The sequence below is a fragment of the Patiria miniata genome, unplaced genomic scaffold, assembly GCF_015706575.1.
Source record: "Patiria miniata isolate m_02_andy unplaced genomic scaffold, ASM1570657v1 HiC_scaffold_3, whole genome shotgun sequence".
NCBI lineage: Eukaryota > Metazoa > Echinodermata > Asteroidea > Valvatida > Asterinidae > Patiria > Patiria miniata.
In genome coordinates, this window is record NW_024037069.1 from 8775895 (window position 1) to 8791947 (window position 16053).

At 40.1% G+C, this 16053-nt stretch overlaps 2 protein-coding genes across 3 annotated transcripts in view; both read right to left on the reverse strand.

Annotated features, from left to right (window-relative positions):
- Positions 1-1613, reverse strand: part of LOC119737142 (ATP-binding cassette sub-family C member 9-like) — a 45805-nt gene extending 44192 nt beyond the window's left edge. Inside the window, exon 1 of the mRNA XM_038211260.1 lies at positions 619-1613. Coding sequence (XP_038067188.1) covers positions 619-1230 — 612 coding nt within the window. The 5' untranslated portion in view covers positions 1231-1613. The remainder of the gene's footprint in view (positions 1-618) is intronic.
- A 165-nt stretch (positions 1614-1778) lies between these two features.
- On the reverse strand, positions 1779-12576 carry LOC119737143 (battenin-like). 2 transcript variants are annotated; one of them, XM_038211261.1, is made up of 13 exons: positions 12198-12576; positions 11472-11556; positions 10637-10717; positions 10323-10402; positions 9338-9429; positions 8501-8573; positions 8022-8162; positions 7482-7653; positions 6995-7063; positions 5966-6021; positions 4580-4673; positions 3683-3823; positions 1779-2514 (listed from the first exon to the last, which is right to left on the reverse strand). In XM_038211261.1, exons 1-13 carry the CDS (start codon positions 12278-12280, stop codon positions 2398-2400), a joined length of 1284 nt encoding a protein of 427 aa, XP_038067189.1. In that variant the 5' UTR covers positions 12281-12576; the 3' UTR covers positions 1779-2397. The 2 variants fall into 2 exon arrangements, with proteins under 2 accessions (XP_038067189.1, XP_038067190.1); XM_038211262.1 differs by lacking the exon at positions 10637-10717.
- Positions 12577-16053: the final 3477 nt, after the last annotated feature.

A 16053-nucleotide genomic window follows, 5' to 3' on the forward strand; every position in this document is an offset into this window, starting at 1 on the left:
TGATGTTTCAAAACCGCCAAACTCACTGGTTTGACTGAAATTCTGCTGCTGCACAATTTTAACGTGTTTTTAGAAGGGGTTATGATCGAGAATATGATTTATGTGGCCTCTCTGGACTCCCATATATTTGCACTAAGTTTAGTCGGGCACCATTTGCAGTCATCAGCCGACATTTGAAGCCCCCCCCAAAAAAAAAGCAGGTAAAAAAACAACAAAAAGACGCGTCGCCGCACCACTTTTGGGGCAAGCTCCATACCAGAAACCGGAGACTTTTTTTTTGGCCTTACGCAGTCTTTTTTTTTCAGGCCTGCGAACTTCGGTGTCATTGGAGCTTTTGAGGGCTTGGAATGCTTGCTTTATAAGGTGTTTCCGAGGCAACGGATGTCGGAGAGTACAACTGACGAGATCTAGAATATGCCAACGGGTTTTTGGGGACTCATGACGGTCAGCAGATCAGGCCCTATATACCCCAAAGGAAATTCTGAGACGAAATGTTCAGGGGAGGGGCAACAGGGCAAGTTATGAAACATTTGACAACATCAGTGCTGCCAACACTCCATAACATTTTAATTACTTTTAGAAATTCATAACATTTTTTATCATGGGTCATTAACTCACCTTCAACCGGATGACATTGAGTTCCAGCGTAAGAAGCACCACAAAACAAATCAGCTTCAGTATGGTCAGGTCGAACCGAGTAATTGTAACCGACCGTTGGTCTAGCTCCAGTAAGTTGATGAGCCTTCCGATTTCTCCTAGAGCTGCTGCTGCGTAGTAGAGGACCAGGAGGAAGGCCATGCCACTGACTTTCCATATCTCCATGTACTGGTAGTAGACAAGAGAGAAGGAGATAGCGACAAGTGCGCAGATGGGTGGGACATACAGATGTGGCCGACTGGCGCCCAGACTCTGGATGTAAGTCTCATCCGTCAGGATGCCTTCCGCTAATGAGGCTAGGAGAAGGATAAGAAGAATGATGGTCACGGGCCATCTTATGGAGTGACCTGGAAAACGGATGAGGTACTCCGAATTACTCTTCCGGAAGAATATGCAGCATCCCAGGAATAGGCCGACAACGGAGAGGAGGAGAAACACCAAGTGTGGAATGGTGTCCAATGCGTCCACGAAACAGGTGTTATCGTGTCCATTGACTAGATTGAAGCCTCCTGATCTATCCAGATCCGAAGAGTTCAATCCGCACAGCCATTGCCAACCGATGCTTTGCGCCATGACTGTGTAATCGTATTATCGGTCTCGGAACGACAGGTTCTAATCACATCCCAGCCAAATGGTGCCCAGTAGGCCTATATCAGCATATCTTAAAACATTATATCAGACGTCAGTGCAGCATATTCAACGACTAATGTAGCCTATGGAAGGCAGGAAGGAAACTTATTTCACCGACTGCTGTTTCAATGAAAGAGATTCCTGCCAAAGTTGAACCAACTTGTATTTCACAACACTCAGCAACAGGTTTGCACTTTGGTATGACATACAGTACACCTTAGCACAGAGCCATACGTCAAATATTAGCTTACAGATGGAGGTCGTGATAATGGACATGTCATGTTACTTAGTGCCCGAATCTTGTGTTTAGAAAATATATATATATTACATATCATTCTAATTCGATAAGAGGTCATTCATTCATTCCGTAAACTTTGAACCACCAAAGTTCAGAAGAAGTACATCTGTGTGATAATATATACATTGTGTACTTAATATTTCAAAGAGCGACGAGATTTATTGCAAGGTAAGCATATCATGACCAAGCAAAATTATGCAGAAACGTTAGGAATACTTTATTACCGTAAAGAAAAATTCTCACTCTCCGAGGCATCAAACTAGGAAGACTAATTACGCGAAAATATTGATTAAAAACCACGCAACAAAAAGGAACATAAAAAGTGACGTTTGTATTTTTAAAACAGTACATAAAACATTACGTCTCTTATATAGGAAACCAGATAACATTTAGATTACTACTGTTACCAATCATTTTAAAAGCTCGATAAATAACATAAGTAAACTAACAAAACGTTATGCATGCACAAAGTTAAAAGCAATTTTATGTGCTGTAAAATAGTACATCATGACTTGTATAGTGTGTTTTGTACCAAAAATGAAATTGTTAGAATGATACAAATCTTCAATTACAAATAATAAAAACTGCTTAGGAAATGACAAAAGACGATACAGCCTTTCACAATATAAAAAGGTTAGCTCGGAAATATTGTTGACCCACAGTTTATATTGGTCAGAGTGTTTTGGGAAGACTGGGGGCAAATTAATGTGGTCGCCTCAAAGATGCGGCCAGTTATTTAATATTGGAGCGAATTTTGAAATTGTGAATGGGTTTCTATTTCTCATGGTAACCAGTCCAGTATTTTGTGGGATTTACTGCTGGCACAATGCATTATGGACAGGCACGGCTAATACTCCAGCCAAGGATGTCCCGATCGTCAAAGCAAGTATTGTCGTTCCCATTGCAAACTCCTTGTATTTGGGACTCTCCTATAAAAGACATAATAGGTGGAGAAATAGAATTATGAAACCTTTGAATCAACCAGGAAAGGTCATGTGGCAATAAATTACAGTAATTAGGATTACCTGGAGTAATTCCTATTTCTTTTACAAACCCTTCGAAGGCCTTCTCATTACACTTTGAATTTTTTCCCCGACCCTCAGTCCTTGGATAATGTTGCCAAATTTCTTTCATTTAATGCCCACCAGAAAATTAGACCCCCTATAAGTCCCAGCCTCCTTTTGGTAAATCGAACCCCAGATGCGCTACTGGTAGAGAAATCATTACACAGACCATCATTATTTCGATTTACCTACCCGACACATAGGCGTAGCCAGCGGGGTGAGGGGGGAGGGGGTGAGGGGGCATTTTTCCCCCAACATTTTGTAAAGACTGCTCCGATTTTGTTAACATACAGGTGTTTTTTTTTTCCTGAACAAATACTCTTTCCAAAAAAGTCGTGCCTTTTTTTGTCCGTTAGTGTGCATAATCGTCGGTTTTGAACAGCGCCCCTATCGATTATGGTACCAGCCCCCCCCCCCCCCCCCCCCCCACACACACACACACACTATTTGATTTTACGGAGGCCAAGTGACCGGAGAAAAAAAAGTGTTTACATTTCAGCACGGACGGGCGAGTGCCCTTTTCAAGAATACCCCAATTAAAAATGGCCTTGCTACGCCCCTGCAACATGAATTATATTTGAAAGAAAGATATTTTATTAATTCTTAGTACAGGGCTCACCCAAGCACCCCCCCCCAAAAAAAAAACCACGTCGATTTATTTCGTAACATTAACATTATTGTTAGTATAAGCTCAAGAACTATGAACAATTTTTTGTTGAACTTTTGGAGCTTCGGTGACATAATGAAGGGGTATAACGTTTACTCAGGTTAGGCGACGGATAAAAAAAAACCCTAAACAGGCGCTCCTTGTTAGGAGCGCCTGTAGGTGCCATCATTATGTCCTATGTAGGTGCCATCATGTTTGTTGAATAACGATTACGTTGTCTGGCTTTCTTTCGTTTTACGCATTTTCCCGGTGAAGATACATTGTACAGTGAAACGCTCGCTACCCTATACGTCAAAATAATTCATACTAGCCTTTTTTGCGTACGACATAACGTTGCTCCTTTATGAAAGATTACTCCTGACTCACTTTGACTCTGATTTGATAGAAGGTGTTGACGTAGGCCGATCCTGCCACCAACCCCTCCAGCAAGACGATGACGAAGACGATGGCTATACTCGGCATGTAAGTGAAGTAGACTTCTGTGAACACTAAGACCAAGACACACCACTGCATCAAAGTCGGGAAAAAAGGAAAGATTTTGCTGTTAACATCGAGACCGACAGCGTCTTAAATAGTGCAATCCTTATAAAATGCACCTTTGTGTCCCATTTAACCTTATTTTCAATTTTTGTGTTGCCATTTTCAAGGGTACTATGGTGCCTTTTTATGCTAATACGAATGTAAATATTAATGAGCAAAAAGTGTGATGTCATTTCAGGCAGGAACCTCATTGTTTTAGTTTTTTCAGCATATCACAAGTTGCCATAATTTTGGGTATTTTGGTGTTGTAAATGTTCTGTTCTTTTGTGATTGGTTGTTGTGTCAGTACATGGCAGTAATCCAATAAGCACACTTTTTTCCACAATTATTTTCAATAAACAATTGTGTTGGTTCTCAATCAGAACACAAACCCCTAAAGCGAAAAGTGTCTTCCGGAAATGACATATAAAACAGCAACAGCGCCCTCAGTCGTCCAGAAAAGCATGGACATTTTAAAAATGTTTAAAGAAGTGCTCTTTTCAATAAAATTAACAAAAAGGATGTCACATAGTTTTCATACATATTAGAGGAGGAGTAAGTTGCACAGAATATGTTCCTCAGACATAATGGACATAGGACATAATGGAAATTATACACAAACGGAGAGAGACTTTGGCTTTGGTTTGTTCACCCCTGGGCCAACCCAAGGAATAAAGGGTTCAGGAACAAGAAATCATATAGAGTTTACTTGAAAAGGGATCTCATCGGAATAATTAAACATACCTCTAAAATGGAAAAGATCCAGAGCCGTTCGACTCTGACGATGTTAACCGACGAACGCGAGATGAACGCACCTAATCGGAACAGAACCTGTAGCCTGTTACAGATGAGAAGACGTCCGAAATATTTAATTTACAACTGTATGGTTTTACATTTCCCATAAACTGTCCTTTTTTTCACAGACAGTAGGTCCTGTAGGGGCCCCGCTGATTTAGACCATTTGCATATAACGTTACATCCGAGGACAGGGCCAATTTCACGGCGCTGCTAAGAACACAAATTTGCTTAGCACAAAAAAAGTCTGGCTTATAAAAGCAGGTTACCAGCCAAAACTCCATGTGATGTATATTGCTCGTGATTAGTATTCAGCTGTTGTTGGCTGAACATGAAAATCACATGGAGTTTTGGCTGATAACCTGCTCTAATAAGCCAGACTTTATTTGTGCTAAGCAAATTTTTGTGCTTAGCAGCGCCGTGAAATTGGGCCCAATATACAGACTGTATTCGTGATCTTCCATATTGAATTGAAAGCGAGGCGAACTCTTCAACTTGCGAGTGGAAATGGAAGCAATGAAATAAAGTTCGTTACAAAGTAATACCAGTCTGCTTTGATAAATTATTTAAAATTAGTGATTAAACATACCACAACGGTTTAAGCTTAAGCCACATTTAAACAAAGCGAGGCTTAGAACGCACTTCAATCATAAAATAGTCTGGCACTATTCCATTCAACAGTTTACAATTTATAAAACATAGTAAACTAGAAAGCACTCCGAGATCACAAACCTCCGCCAAGGCTCAACAAGTCCCCGCCATAATCACCCAAAAGAAATACTGGCATAAATGGTGAAAAAAATCTTTTTAAAAATTCCTGGATTCAGACCCAGATCCGGATCACTTCCAAAATCTAATCGATTGGACCACCCCTGAAAAATTCTTATAAATCTGTTCATAACTTTTTGAGTTATCTTGTTAACAGCAACCAACCAACCAACCAACCAAAGAACCAACCAACAAACACCGGTGAAAACATAACCTTCCTGGCGGTTGTAAAAAAAAAAATCAGTCACAAAGGGTCTATAACCATGTGTACCACATAATTATTCGTCACCGTCACCACGAAGTGACTTTAACTCCCGCAGAGTGGAAAATGTGTGTTTCGAGATACAGGCGGTTTTTGTAACGGCTGTGCTTGTCTCCAGATGCCACATTTTCACTGGGGGGAGACAGGGGAGGGGCGCCCCTACGCCCCCCCCCCCCCCCCCCCCCCGTAGCTACACCGCTGACGTTGCGCAACTGCCGACTGATCAGACATTTAAATTCCTAAATGTTGTGTCACAACATACGTTATATGAATTACGTCCAACTGTACAAATCAAGAAGTCCTACCATCTGTATTGACTGTCATGTGTCAAAAATGTTCCCCTGAAGTATATCAGCTCCAGCTGTATAGTGGAAACAAAAGAATATTAAAAGAAAAGTCTCAAATTCACGCAGAGATAAGACCCCTTTCAATCAAAGGCTTTAAAAACGTAAATATGGGCCTTATTCACGAGTTGGCCATTTTGTCGAGTTCCCTGAATGTATTTCATTAACTGTTAACTGTTAAATGGGATGGCGCCAGACTATTTATGCAGGCACAATGCAGCCTTATTTTACAGTAATTTTTTTTTTAATTTGGCTTTAAACATTAGGGAATGTTTCATTACAAATTTTATATCATTCATTGAAGCAGACTGGAATGTATTATAAATATACTTGCTTTCATTTCTCTTCGCAAGTTCCAAAAATAAAGATTTTACCTAACTTTCAATTTAATATGGCCGACTCGTGAATATGGCCCATAACATACTCAGGCAGGAGCCTCTAAATGTCATTTCGTGGTTTGTCATTTCGTGGTTTGTCATTTCGTGAAAATTGACCAAAAATTTATGAGCCCCTAAGTTTCCGATAAAACATAACTATCAATTAACCAAAAATTGCCCAAATAGTGCAATGCCGTCCACAGTAAATGCACTTTTGGCAAAAGTTTTCGGAACACGACCTTTTGTTTCGATCGATGCGCATGCGCATCTCATTTACATTTGAAGTGAGACATGCCGGAACCGGGCCAGAGCTTATTGTGCACTCGCGCTTTTTTTTATAACATTTTCTTTGCATTGTGTACATAAGTTTCAAGTTTAACAACCTAAACATCCTATAGTTATCTGCTCAATTCAATTAAAATAAAATAAAAATTAAATAATGAAAATGTATGAAATTGGAGCTGAGATCCTCGTTTTGTAAATGTAGGCCCCCTATTATGTCAATATGTACCCTTTAGAAACCAACAAAGATAGACATCTACAAAAAGATAAAGAACGCTTGAAATACATTTCAGTTAATCAGGTTAAGAGTCAGTCATAATGAAAAACTTACCAAGCCCTGATTGGTAAAATACTGAGCGATATACACGAACATCAGCGGGAGTATGTACTTCAACAGATACTGTAGGGTAAAGCAGGGCCATGCGAAGTTAACATTAACTGCAAACTTAAATACTTTTATTGATTGCTAATTCGTAGCTATGAAACTATGAAATCCCAACGAAATAATACCATCACATTTTGTCAGAATGATTTGCAAAAGATGTATACAAAGTACACTATTGCTTGTATGTTTATTGTGGGAATGATCACAAGTATAAAATGCGGACATCATCAGCAAAGAGTAAGATGATCATGACAAATGCAACTCTTAAAATCGGACCAACATGAAGCACTGGCAAATTGGAAAGGTGAAAATGACCAGTATTCAAGTTCACATAGCCTTTCACATTTTGAACCCATTTGAAATACATGTATACAAAAAATATGAAGAGAAAACAAACCCTTCCTAAGACTAATGAAATGTCTTTATCTTTTACCTTAAAGTGGTGGAGTCTCTCTTTGAGCGTGAGATGTTGTCTAGTGGTAGTCTTCATCTCTTCTTTAGCGCCCTCTGTATTTCCATTCTCTAGCAACCGTTGCTTTTCCTCATGTTTGGCATCATGTAGAATGGGTCTCTTCACGGGAACCTTGACTAAGATACCCCAGTAACTGCGAATGGAACCGTCCAAAACATTTTTGATATCAATTGCGACATGTGATATGACACGTAATTCGGCAGACTCATTTCAAGTCTGTTGCAGATTGAATAGATTTTCAAAATTAAAACGGTCGATCAAATGGAAAGCACTGCCATGTTTGTCATGCATGAAAACATATCGGTTACGTTGACTTCAAAATAGCAAAAATACAAGGTGCTTCTGATACAAAGCAAACAATTGACTTGTGATGTTTCATCTTTCTATAGTGTTACAAGTTGGTAGTTAGGCCTACAACAGTAATATAAGTCATGACAAAAGTTTCAAAACAACTCATTCTTCTCCGATTTTTCATTTTAGGAGTGGGATTTCAACCTTCACCTGATGATCATCAGAGCGGGCACAACCAGCATAACGAGCAGCGCGTTCTTCGGGGCTAGAACCTCCGTCAACCCGGCGTACGTCAGGCTACTGACGAGGCCTGAAGCTCCCGTCCCCGATGACCAGGTCGATACAGCATTCCTGATGGAGTAAGAAACTGTTAAGAACTTCCCTGTCTTGTGCAATCATACAAATTCAGAACTGTGAAACGCAACTCTTAAAATTGGCAAATGTGATCTACTTTTTGTTTAAAACGCAGGCAACGTTCAGTTTTCGACATTTTGTGTACGTTTCTTGGTTAATTATACCATTCCGAACATTTTGTAGACAAAATGTCTACAAAACATTGACTGTTTTTTCGGGGATGAAAGTGGTGCCTCACCTCTGTGTGAGTGACAATTTGGTTTGAAAAGGCTGAATAGAAAATACGGAATTGATTGTTACTAAGAAAACCCCCCTATTTTTGAAGTGACACTTACTTGTCATAAAAAGATGAAAGACTAAGATAGGTGAATTCACCCAGACCAGTGGACAGACCAGCCAAGGCAACTCCTGCATGAGAACAGAAAACACATTCACGTTTATAAACTGTTTTGTAAAAAAAAAAAAAAAAAAAAAAAAAAGGCGTTACGCGGGCATCGGCAACATGCCATAATCATAATACTGCAGATTATATCTGTACTGATTACAACTACATTGCATTGGTGTGATTTACATTGCCTGATAATCACCCCGTGTTACCACCCCGTGCGACCAAACTTAAGCATGTTGTCACCATGTCCTTGAAGAAATCCATTCAACCACTATCACACAAAAAGTGACCGGACAGATTGAGATAGGTGTAGCATAATTAATGTCACCACCAAATCATATTTAGACCCAGTCCTATTGGGATGGAAGCACAAACACTCCGGACCCCGCTGTCACCCTCTGTCCCCTGAAAGATGAGTTTTGTCTCTCATCGGCAAGTAGAGTCTGTCATGGGCCAATGTGGCCCATTTCTAGTCCCCCTGGATGAGATGCTAGTCCATCACAGATTACTCCCCAGATCATACCGGTACCCATTTATACTCCTGAGGGGAGAGAGGCAAGTGGGGGTAAAGTGGCTTGCCCAAGGACACAACACGAGTCCATCAGCTGGATTCGAACCCCGTATTCTCTGATCATCGGTAAGCAACCTCTAAAAGTCATGATGCTTAAAGACTAATTTACTTCTTCTTTTTAACCACAACAAACTCAAAATCTTCGGCCGTCCTTTGAAAAAAAGTTACCAATTAACGATTATTGTGACACCATCATAAGAGTTTTCGTCTTACCCGTTAGCGCAACGCTAACTACACGAACCCCGATAAAGGCAACAAGAAGAAAACTGGATGTCGCCGTTAGAACACAGACGGCAACTCGAAAACTGAAACAAAATAATGAAGATGAATGCAACATGTACCTGCATATTCATGTACTGCCAAAGCAAACTCACGTCAGTCAGAGCATGATTGAGAACCTCGTATTAATTTTTTTAAAAATGCGAGGACAAATAAACTGTATCCTCAAATACTTGTAGGCAAATGTACTTGTCAACTTAAAACCTGGAGCGTTTACGGCACAATGACGTTGTCGTTTTAAGTACTATACAGAAACATTTAAAACTTTACAAACGAAAAATACAGAAGTTAAGGTTTTTACTAGTGAAATTACGAATTGGTATCCAAGTATTGGTGGAAACAAGGTTTGAAAAATAAAACGATTTTAAGCACATTGCTAAAAAAAACCTCTCACCTTTTCCTAAAGCTTAATAGAACTTTGCAAGAGGGTCGTCAATGTGCACGCTTTGCGTAGCACTTATACAGGGTCGTGGTTTCTGTATTGCTTTATATTTTGTTATTCCCCTTTATACCCATTAATATATCGAGCGATCACTTTGTCATGTTCCGAAAACACATACATTCTTCAATGTAATCTGAGGATTACGCGTCCACCTGTGCAGAGAGCCAAAGAACGTCTGATATATCCTAGCACGCACGTTGCAGCTAAATTGACCAATCAACAGCTTAGCGCACATTTCTGATCGAAATGACGTCACAATTCCTAAAGTCGACTCCGATTGGCTGGCGCGTGGAATCTTGCATGCTGATAGTATCAGACTTTGGTTACGGAGAGGGCTACAACGGATGGTACTCAGACTACTGCCAATACTGGATTGTTCACACACAGAACACAAGCCTAGTGCTCATTAGAAAACTTGCAAGAGTGAAACTTATGTTGGCTTATGGGGCAGACTTTATTTTTGTAACTTTTACTTACTCGTACGGAATGTAATCGGCAAACCAAGGCCCAGCCAAATCAACGATCAACTGCGGTAGAATATCAGCCAGTAGCACAACCTGCAGTAAATAAGGACCCGTTATCGTCTGGCATAAGAACATCTTGTTTACCTATTGCAGTGAATAATATTGAGCTGGTGAAGTGACATGTTCCAGATGTGACACCCAGCCAAGTGCAATTTGCTGCACTGTCGTACATTTGAATATAGACATTAATTGTTACCTTTGAAAGTTAGTTTATTATTTCGAAATTGTTTATTTATTTCGACAATTTTAGTTCGCAGGAAGCCTTACCCCAGTTGAGAGAGAATTGCAGTCAAACCGTGATACCTCTGTGCTGTTAGTTAAGTTGAACATCTCTTGTGGGTCTACATCCTGTGAAAATATTGGTAAGAGTGCTTCCTATTGTGTTTTTTTTTTGGAATGTTAACTGCCGATGGTGTATCTGTCATAGTCGTCGTGGTTATTACTACCGTTATCGTCACGGTTCTCATCGCCACCTAAGTTATTGTCATCCTTAAGGGCGTACATAGGACCATTTGCCTTTCATTCATTTTGTTCGTTTCCAATAATAACACCACTCAAAATACAAAAAAAGAACGTTCAAAACATAACCTGTTGAAGTTTCAGCTCAGTGGCTGTTACCATTTTCGAGAAGACAGTGAAAAACCATGTACAACCGTTTGATCGCGAAACAAGATTTCGCTAGCACTCCTTATTCAAAAACGAAAAACTGATCGTCGGAAATCACCTGCATTTCTTGATTTCTTCTGAATGACAGCAAGCCAGACGGAATAATTTCACGGGGTCATTCACCAGTACAATCTTTAATCCAATAAGCTTTTGATAATTCGGTGCACGTATAAAAGCAAATGATCTATTATGCCTTTAATATCTATATGACCATCACGGCCACCAATGTCACCATTAACGCAATTGTGGTAGTAATCATCGTCATCCAACTTCACCGCCGTCACCATCGTCATTGTCATTCCCATCATCCCTGTCAGATTCACTAGCTGTCAGATTCACTAGATTCATGGCTGTCAGGTTCCCTAGCTGTTACTAGCGTCAGTCACATGCTCGCTTTTCGTTGTCATCTTTAAAATGTCACATGAATCCTACTTACCGTTTCAGGAAGTCCACCTTTAAGGATATCGTAAGCAGCACTAAGCATGACATAGAAGCTGCAATTATTACATAGACCAAGCAACCTGTAGTTATAAAGGCGTAATTTAATATATCTTCTGATATAGATTATCTTCTCCTGCAATGATTACTTGTTCCTGTAGATGCGTGTAAATCGTTTAGGGAGGTTTCACAAGCAAACGGATACGCTTACACTTACGTTTAGCTATCCGTATCCGTTTTTTACTGACGTGTAGCGAGCGAGATATGCGTGTCGTCTGCACGTTTAGCGGATAGTGAGTGGCGTATGACGTCATAACTGATGACGTATCCGTCCCACTAAACGTATCCGTTTGCATGCGAAACCTCTCAGGGTCCCATCGCGGAAATCACATTTTAGTGAAAATATTCATGTATGGGCTTATTATCTGAATATGTGCACGAAGTTTCATTAATTCTGTCAAATAGGTCTTCGCAATGAAAATAGGAATCATGTTTCCGTGGCAACACTGGACACTACCGGTTTCAAATTGGGTAGTTTTTAGAAAGACACAATAATATCATGAAAGGCTACTGTTCTTTGGGCTGTATAGGCCCACAGCATGCATGCACGTACAGCATTCGTTCCTAAAGCTGTCGTGCCTTTGAATTCCAGGGCAACAATTTCCCCTGTTCATTGTAGGTTAATTGTGCCCCCCCCCCCCCCCCCCCCACCAGAGTTTCTTACCAAAAAGCCACCAGATTTCTCATCTTCGCTCTCTTGTTGTTTTTCTGATCGGCGGGTTTCAGCGGTTGAGTTACCGTATCCATGCTGACTCTGTAGTACTATGTGGGCAAGTCTGTAGTACGTGCTTCAACTTGTACCACTAATATTAGCAGTACCTTCACAAAAGGTTGGTTAAACTATAGTACGCGAAGCGTAACCTCTGGAGCTCATACTGATCCAACAAAGAGTCTTCGTCGGAGGGGCACACCATTGATTGTGTGATGCCCGCACTACATCAACGGTCCCAAACTTTATAAGTGTTATAGGACTGGCCCTACCTAAGTTTGGACTGTCCTCGGCCAAGTTCGCGCAAGGACTATAGTTGACCAATGGTTAACCATAGTTCGACTAACGTTTGCCCGAACTCTGGCAAGTCGACGGTGGTTGACTACGCTAGTCGACTATTTGGAACCAACCTGGTTGCTTCGCTGGTAACCAATAGCCGCGCGCATTCATAACGCTAGCAGAGAGCCAGGATCCAGAAGTTTTGCGATGACATTTTGACCAGCGTTTGACTAGAGACGTTCGCACGTTGCTATCACTGCGCAGGCGTAAGGTACGTCACAAATCAACCACTAGTCGGCTAATGGTCATTGCCCGAACTTGGCCCAAACCGATGTGTTCTAACTGGAACACTCCAGTTAATTGGGACGGTTCCAGCTGAAGTTAAATGGACCATGGTCTAGGTGGCCGTAACAATTATACCAAGGATTCACTGAAGCTCCCCAAGCGATATATGCTGCACCACTTTGCATCAGTATGTGGTGCAGCGCCCGTTAGATGAATTGGGACTGGCGAGTGTGGGAAATTCGAAAAGCTGGACGATCGGAGCGGGAGTGCTCTAGGCATTGCCACATTTCGGTAAATAATCCAGAGTCATTGTTCGGATTATTGAACTGTCAAATGGCCTTGCTTACACGGCGCCGTTTCAGGCCATGAACGGCAACAAACAAAGTGCCTTAACCAAAATATATTGTGCAGTGTTGCTAATACCCTTGGGGCCGGGTATTTTATGAGTGTACTTCACAAAGGACATTTTCAATACAGTGTTTTTCAGCTAACTTGTTTGTTGGATCGAGGTCGATACCAGTTAACCGTGACGATTTTACACGTTTGGTATTTCTACTGAAATGGGGCAATTCATCACATAACAACGTACGAGTCACGTTCTACAATGAGGTTATAATGCCTCGGCCACCATCTTTATGGTGCAGGACAATGGTGTACGTACTTGGACATTTCAATTACTTTTCCTAGCTTTGAACCAGAACGTACAGAAGGGTTCTATATGCATCCTATTCTGAGGTCACACATAAATACAGCCGTGTTTGTAAAAAGAAAGGCTTTCAAACTTGTGTTAACTTGGTACATTATTCATAAATGTTCAAGCAGAACTGACAAAGCTGGGCATGATAAACGTTAATGACCGCGTCACACAACTCAAGCTGAATCATGTTTTTAAAATTTTTTATGAAATGGCACCAGACTATCTCTGTCATAAATTTAGGAAGGGCTCAGATATGCACAATTATTCTACCAGGGGCAGTTCCGCCAATTTTGTTGTTCCAAGAATTAAAGGGCAAGAGTGCACTTCATTTTTTTATACCGGAATTCATCAATGGGATTTACTTCCCAACAGCATCAAATGTTCAATCAATCTTCCTCATTTTAAAAGGGCAGTGAAAGAACATCTCTCTTCTTATTAATTTTGTTTTTTAAGCAGCTGAGATTTTTGTGATTTCTGTGATTTTTTCTTTAAATTATTTTTCTGTTGTTAGATCCAGTGCAATTTCTTTCTTTTTTTTTGAACTTTTTTTTTTGTACTTGTACTTGTATGTGTGTTTTTAAGGACCCCGATGTAATTAAGCCGTCTGATAAACAGCTTTTCGGGTTATCCTTGGCTTTGTATTTACATGAAATACGTTCGTTTTTTATACCATTGTATGTTTGTTTGTTTGTTTGTTTTTGCCAAAATTAATAAATAAATAAATATATAAATATTGACGTCATGACAGACGTGACACCATAAGGGGGCAAGTTTGATGACTAAGTCGTATTTAGATGCAGCATCTATTATGTAACGATCCGAACATTATCTTCATAGAATTTTAAAATTATTTGTATTTCTGGAAATGTAAAAAAAATATAAGTTGGAACTTAAACTTGAAAAAAGCGAAGAGATTAATTGCAAGGTAAACATATCATGACCAAGCAAAATAATGCAGATACGTTAGGAATATTTTTTACCGAAAAGAAAAATTGTACTCTCAGGATATCAAATTGGGAAGACGAGTTACGCAAAAAACTATGGAATAAAAACACGCGAAAATATGCACATAAAAGAAAATGTGATTCCTGTATTTATAAACAGTACATGTACGTTAAGTCTCTCATAGGGGAACTAGACGATATTTGGATTGGTTTATTCAATAATAAAAAAAAAATGGATTAATAAATATAAATAAACAACAAAATAGTATACATATAAAAGGTCAAAATCGATTTTTGTGCTGTAAAATAGTACATCATGACTTGTAGCGTACGTGTTTTTTACAACAAAAAAATGAAATTGTTAGAATGATATGTAACAGCCTCAATTACAAACATTAACATCTGCTTAGGAAATTCTACAATGATAAAAGACGATTACAAATCTTACACAGTATGAAACGTTTAGCTTAAGCTCGGAAATTTTGTAACAGTGTATGCGGAAGACATGGGCAAATAAAATGTGGTCGATCGCCTCAAAGATACGGCCGGTTATTTAAATTGGAAAGCACTTCGAAATGGTGAATGATTAACTTCGATTAACTTTGACCAATAACTTAAGAATGAGAAATCCCGTACATTTCATGCTTAAGAATGGCCTAATTAGCGCTAATTATTGACCGTTAATTAGAATTTTGAGTCAAATTGATAAGTTAATCGAATACTATCTTTTTGCATTGGAACCGTTCTTGTGCGCGATTAAAAGTCAATTTTGGGGGGTCTTTAGGCGGTGCCCCCTCCCAAACGCACGGGGTGTGACATTAAAAAAGGACGGTTTTGAAGGTCACTGTGGACACCCCCCCCCCCCCGCCCCGCCTACTCGCTGCCATCATCAAGCATTTTGTGCGCGATATTCTAATTTAAACCTCACTGGGCTCTCGGACTTATGGGACATTTATTGTGTATACAAAACGGAGAGAGACTGTGGTATGTTCACCCCAGCCTTTTCAAAGGCTATGGAACAAGAAATCAAATACAGTTAGTTTGAAAAAGATCTCGTCTACATAATTGAACGCATGCCTGCAAAATGGAAAAGATCCAGAGCCGTTTGAACCTGACGATGTTAACCGATGAACGGGAGATGAACATATACCCAGTCGGAACAGAACCTGCATTAGCCTGAAGAAAAAGTCGTGAAACAAAACAAAGGTTTCATATTCAGTTGCCTTGAAGAATTCTCCCTCCTGTATACGCATAGTCAGGTAACTTTTCCTTCATCCACACAGTAAAGGTCCTGGACCTTGTCCTGGGGTCCAGGACCCACACCGTCTTTCCATGGTAGGTCGTGGGGTCTTATATAGATCACGACCCATCCAAGGACAGATCTAGGTCTCCTGGTTCATTAGTGCAGGCCACACATGGTTATACACCAATCCGGGCATTTTTTTTTCAATGTTATCACAAAGGCCCCCTTCAATGGCGAAAGCATTGTGCTTGCTATTGTTCAGATAATCCCTCGTGGGGAACCTGGTTTTTTTTAGTACAAATTATTATAGCGCGCACAATAGTTTCTCCGTTCAAGGGGTCCAGTGTGAGTGTACATTGATCA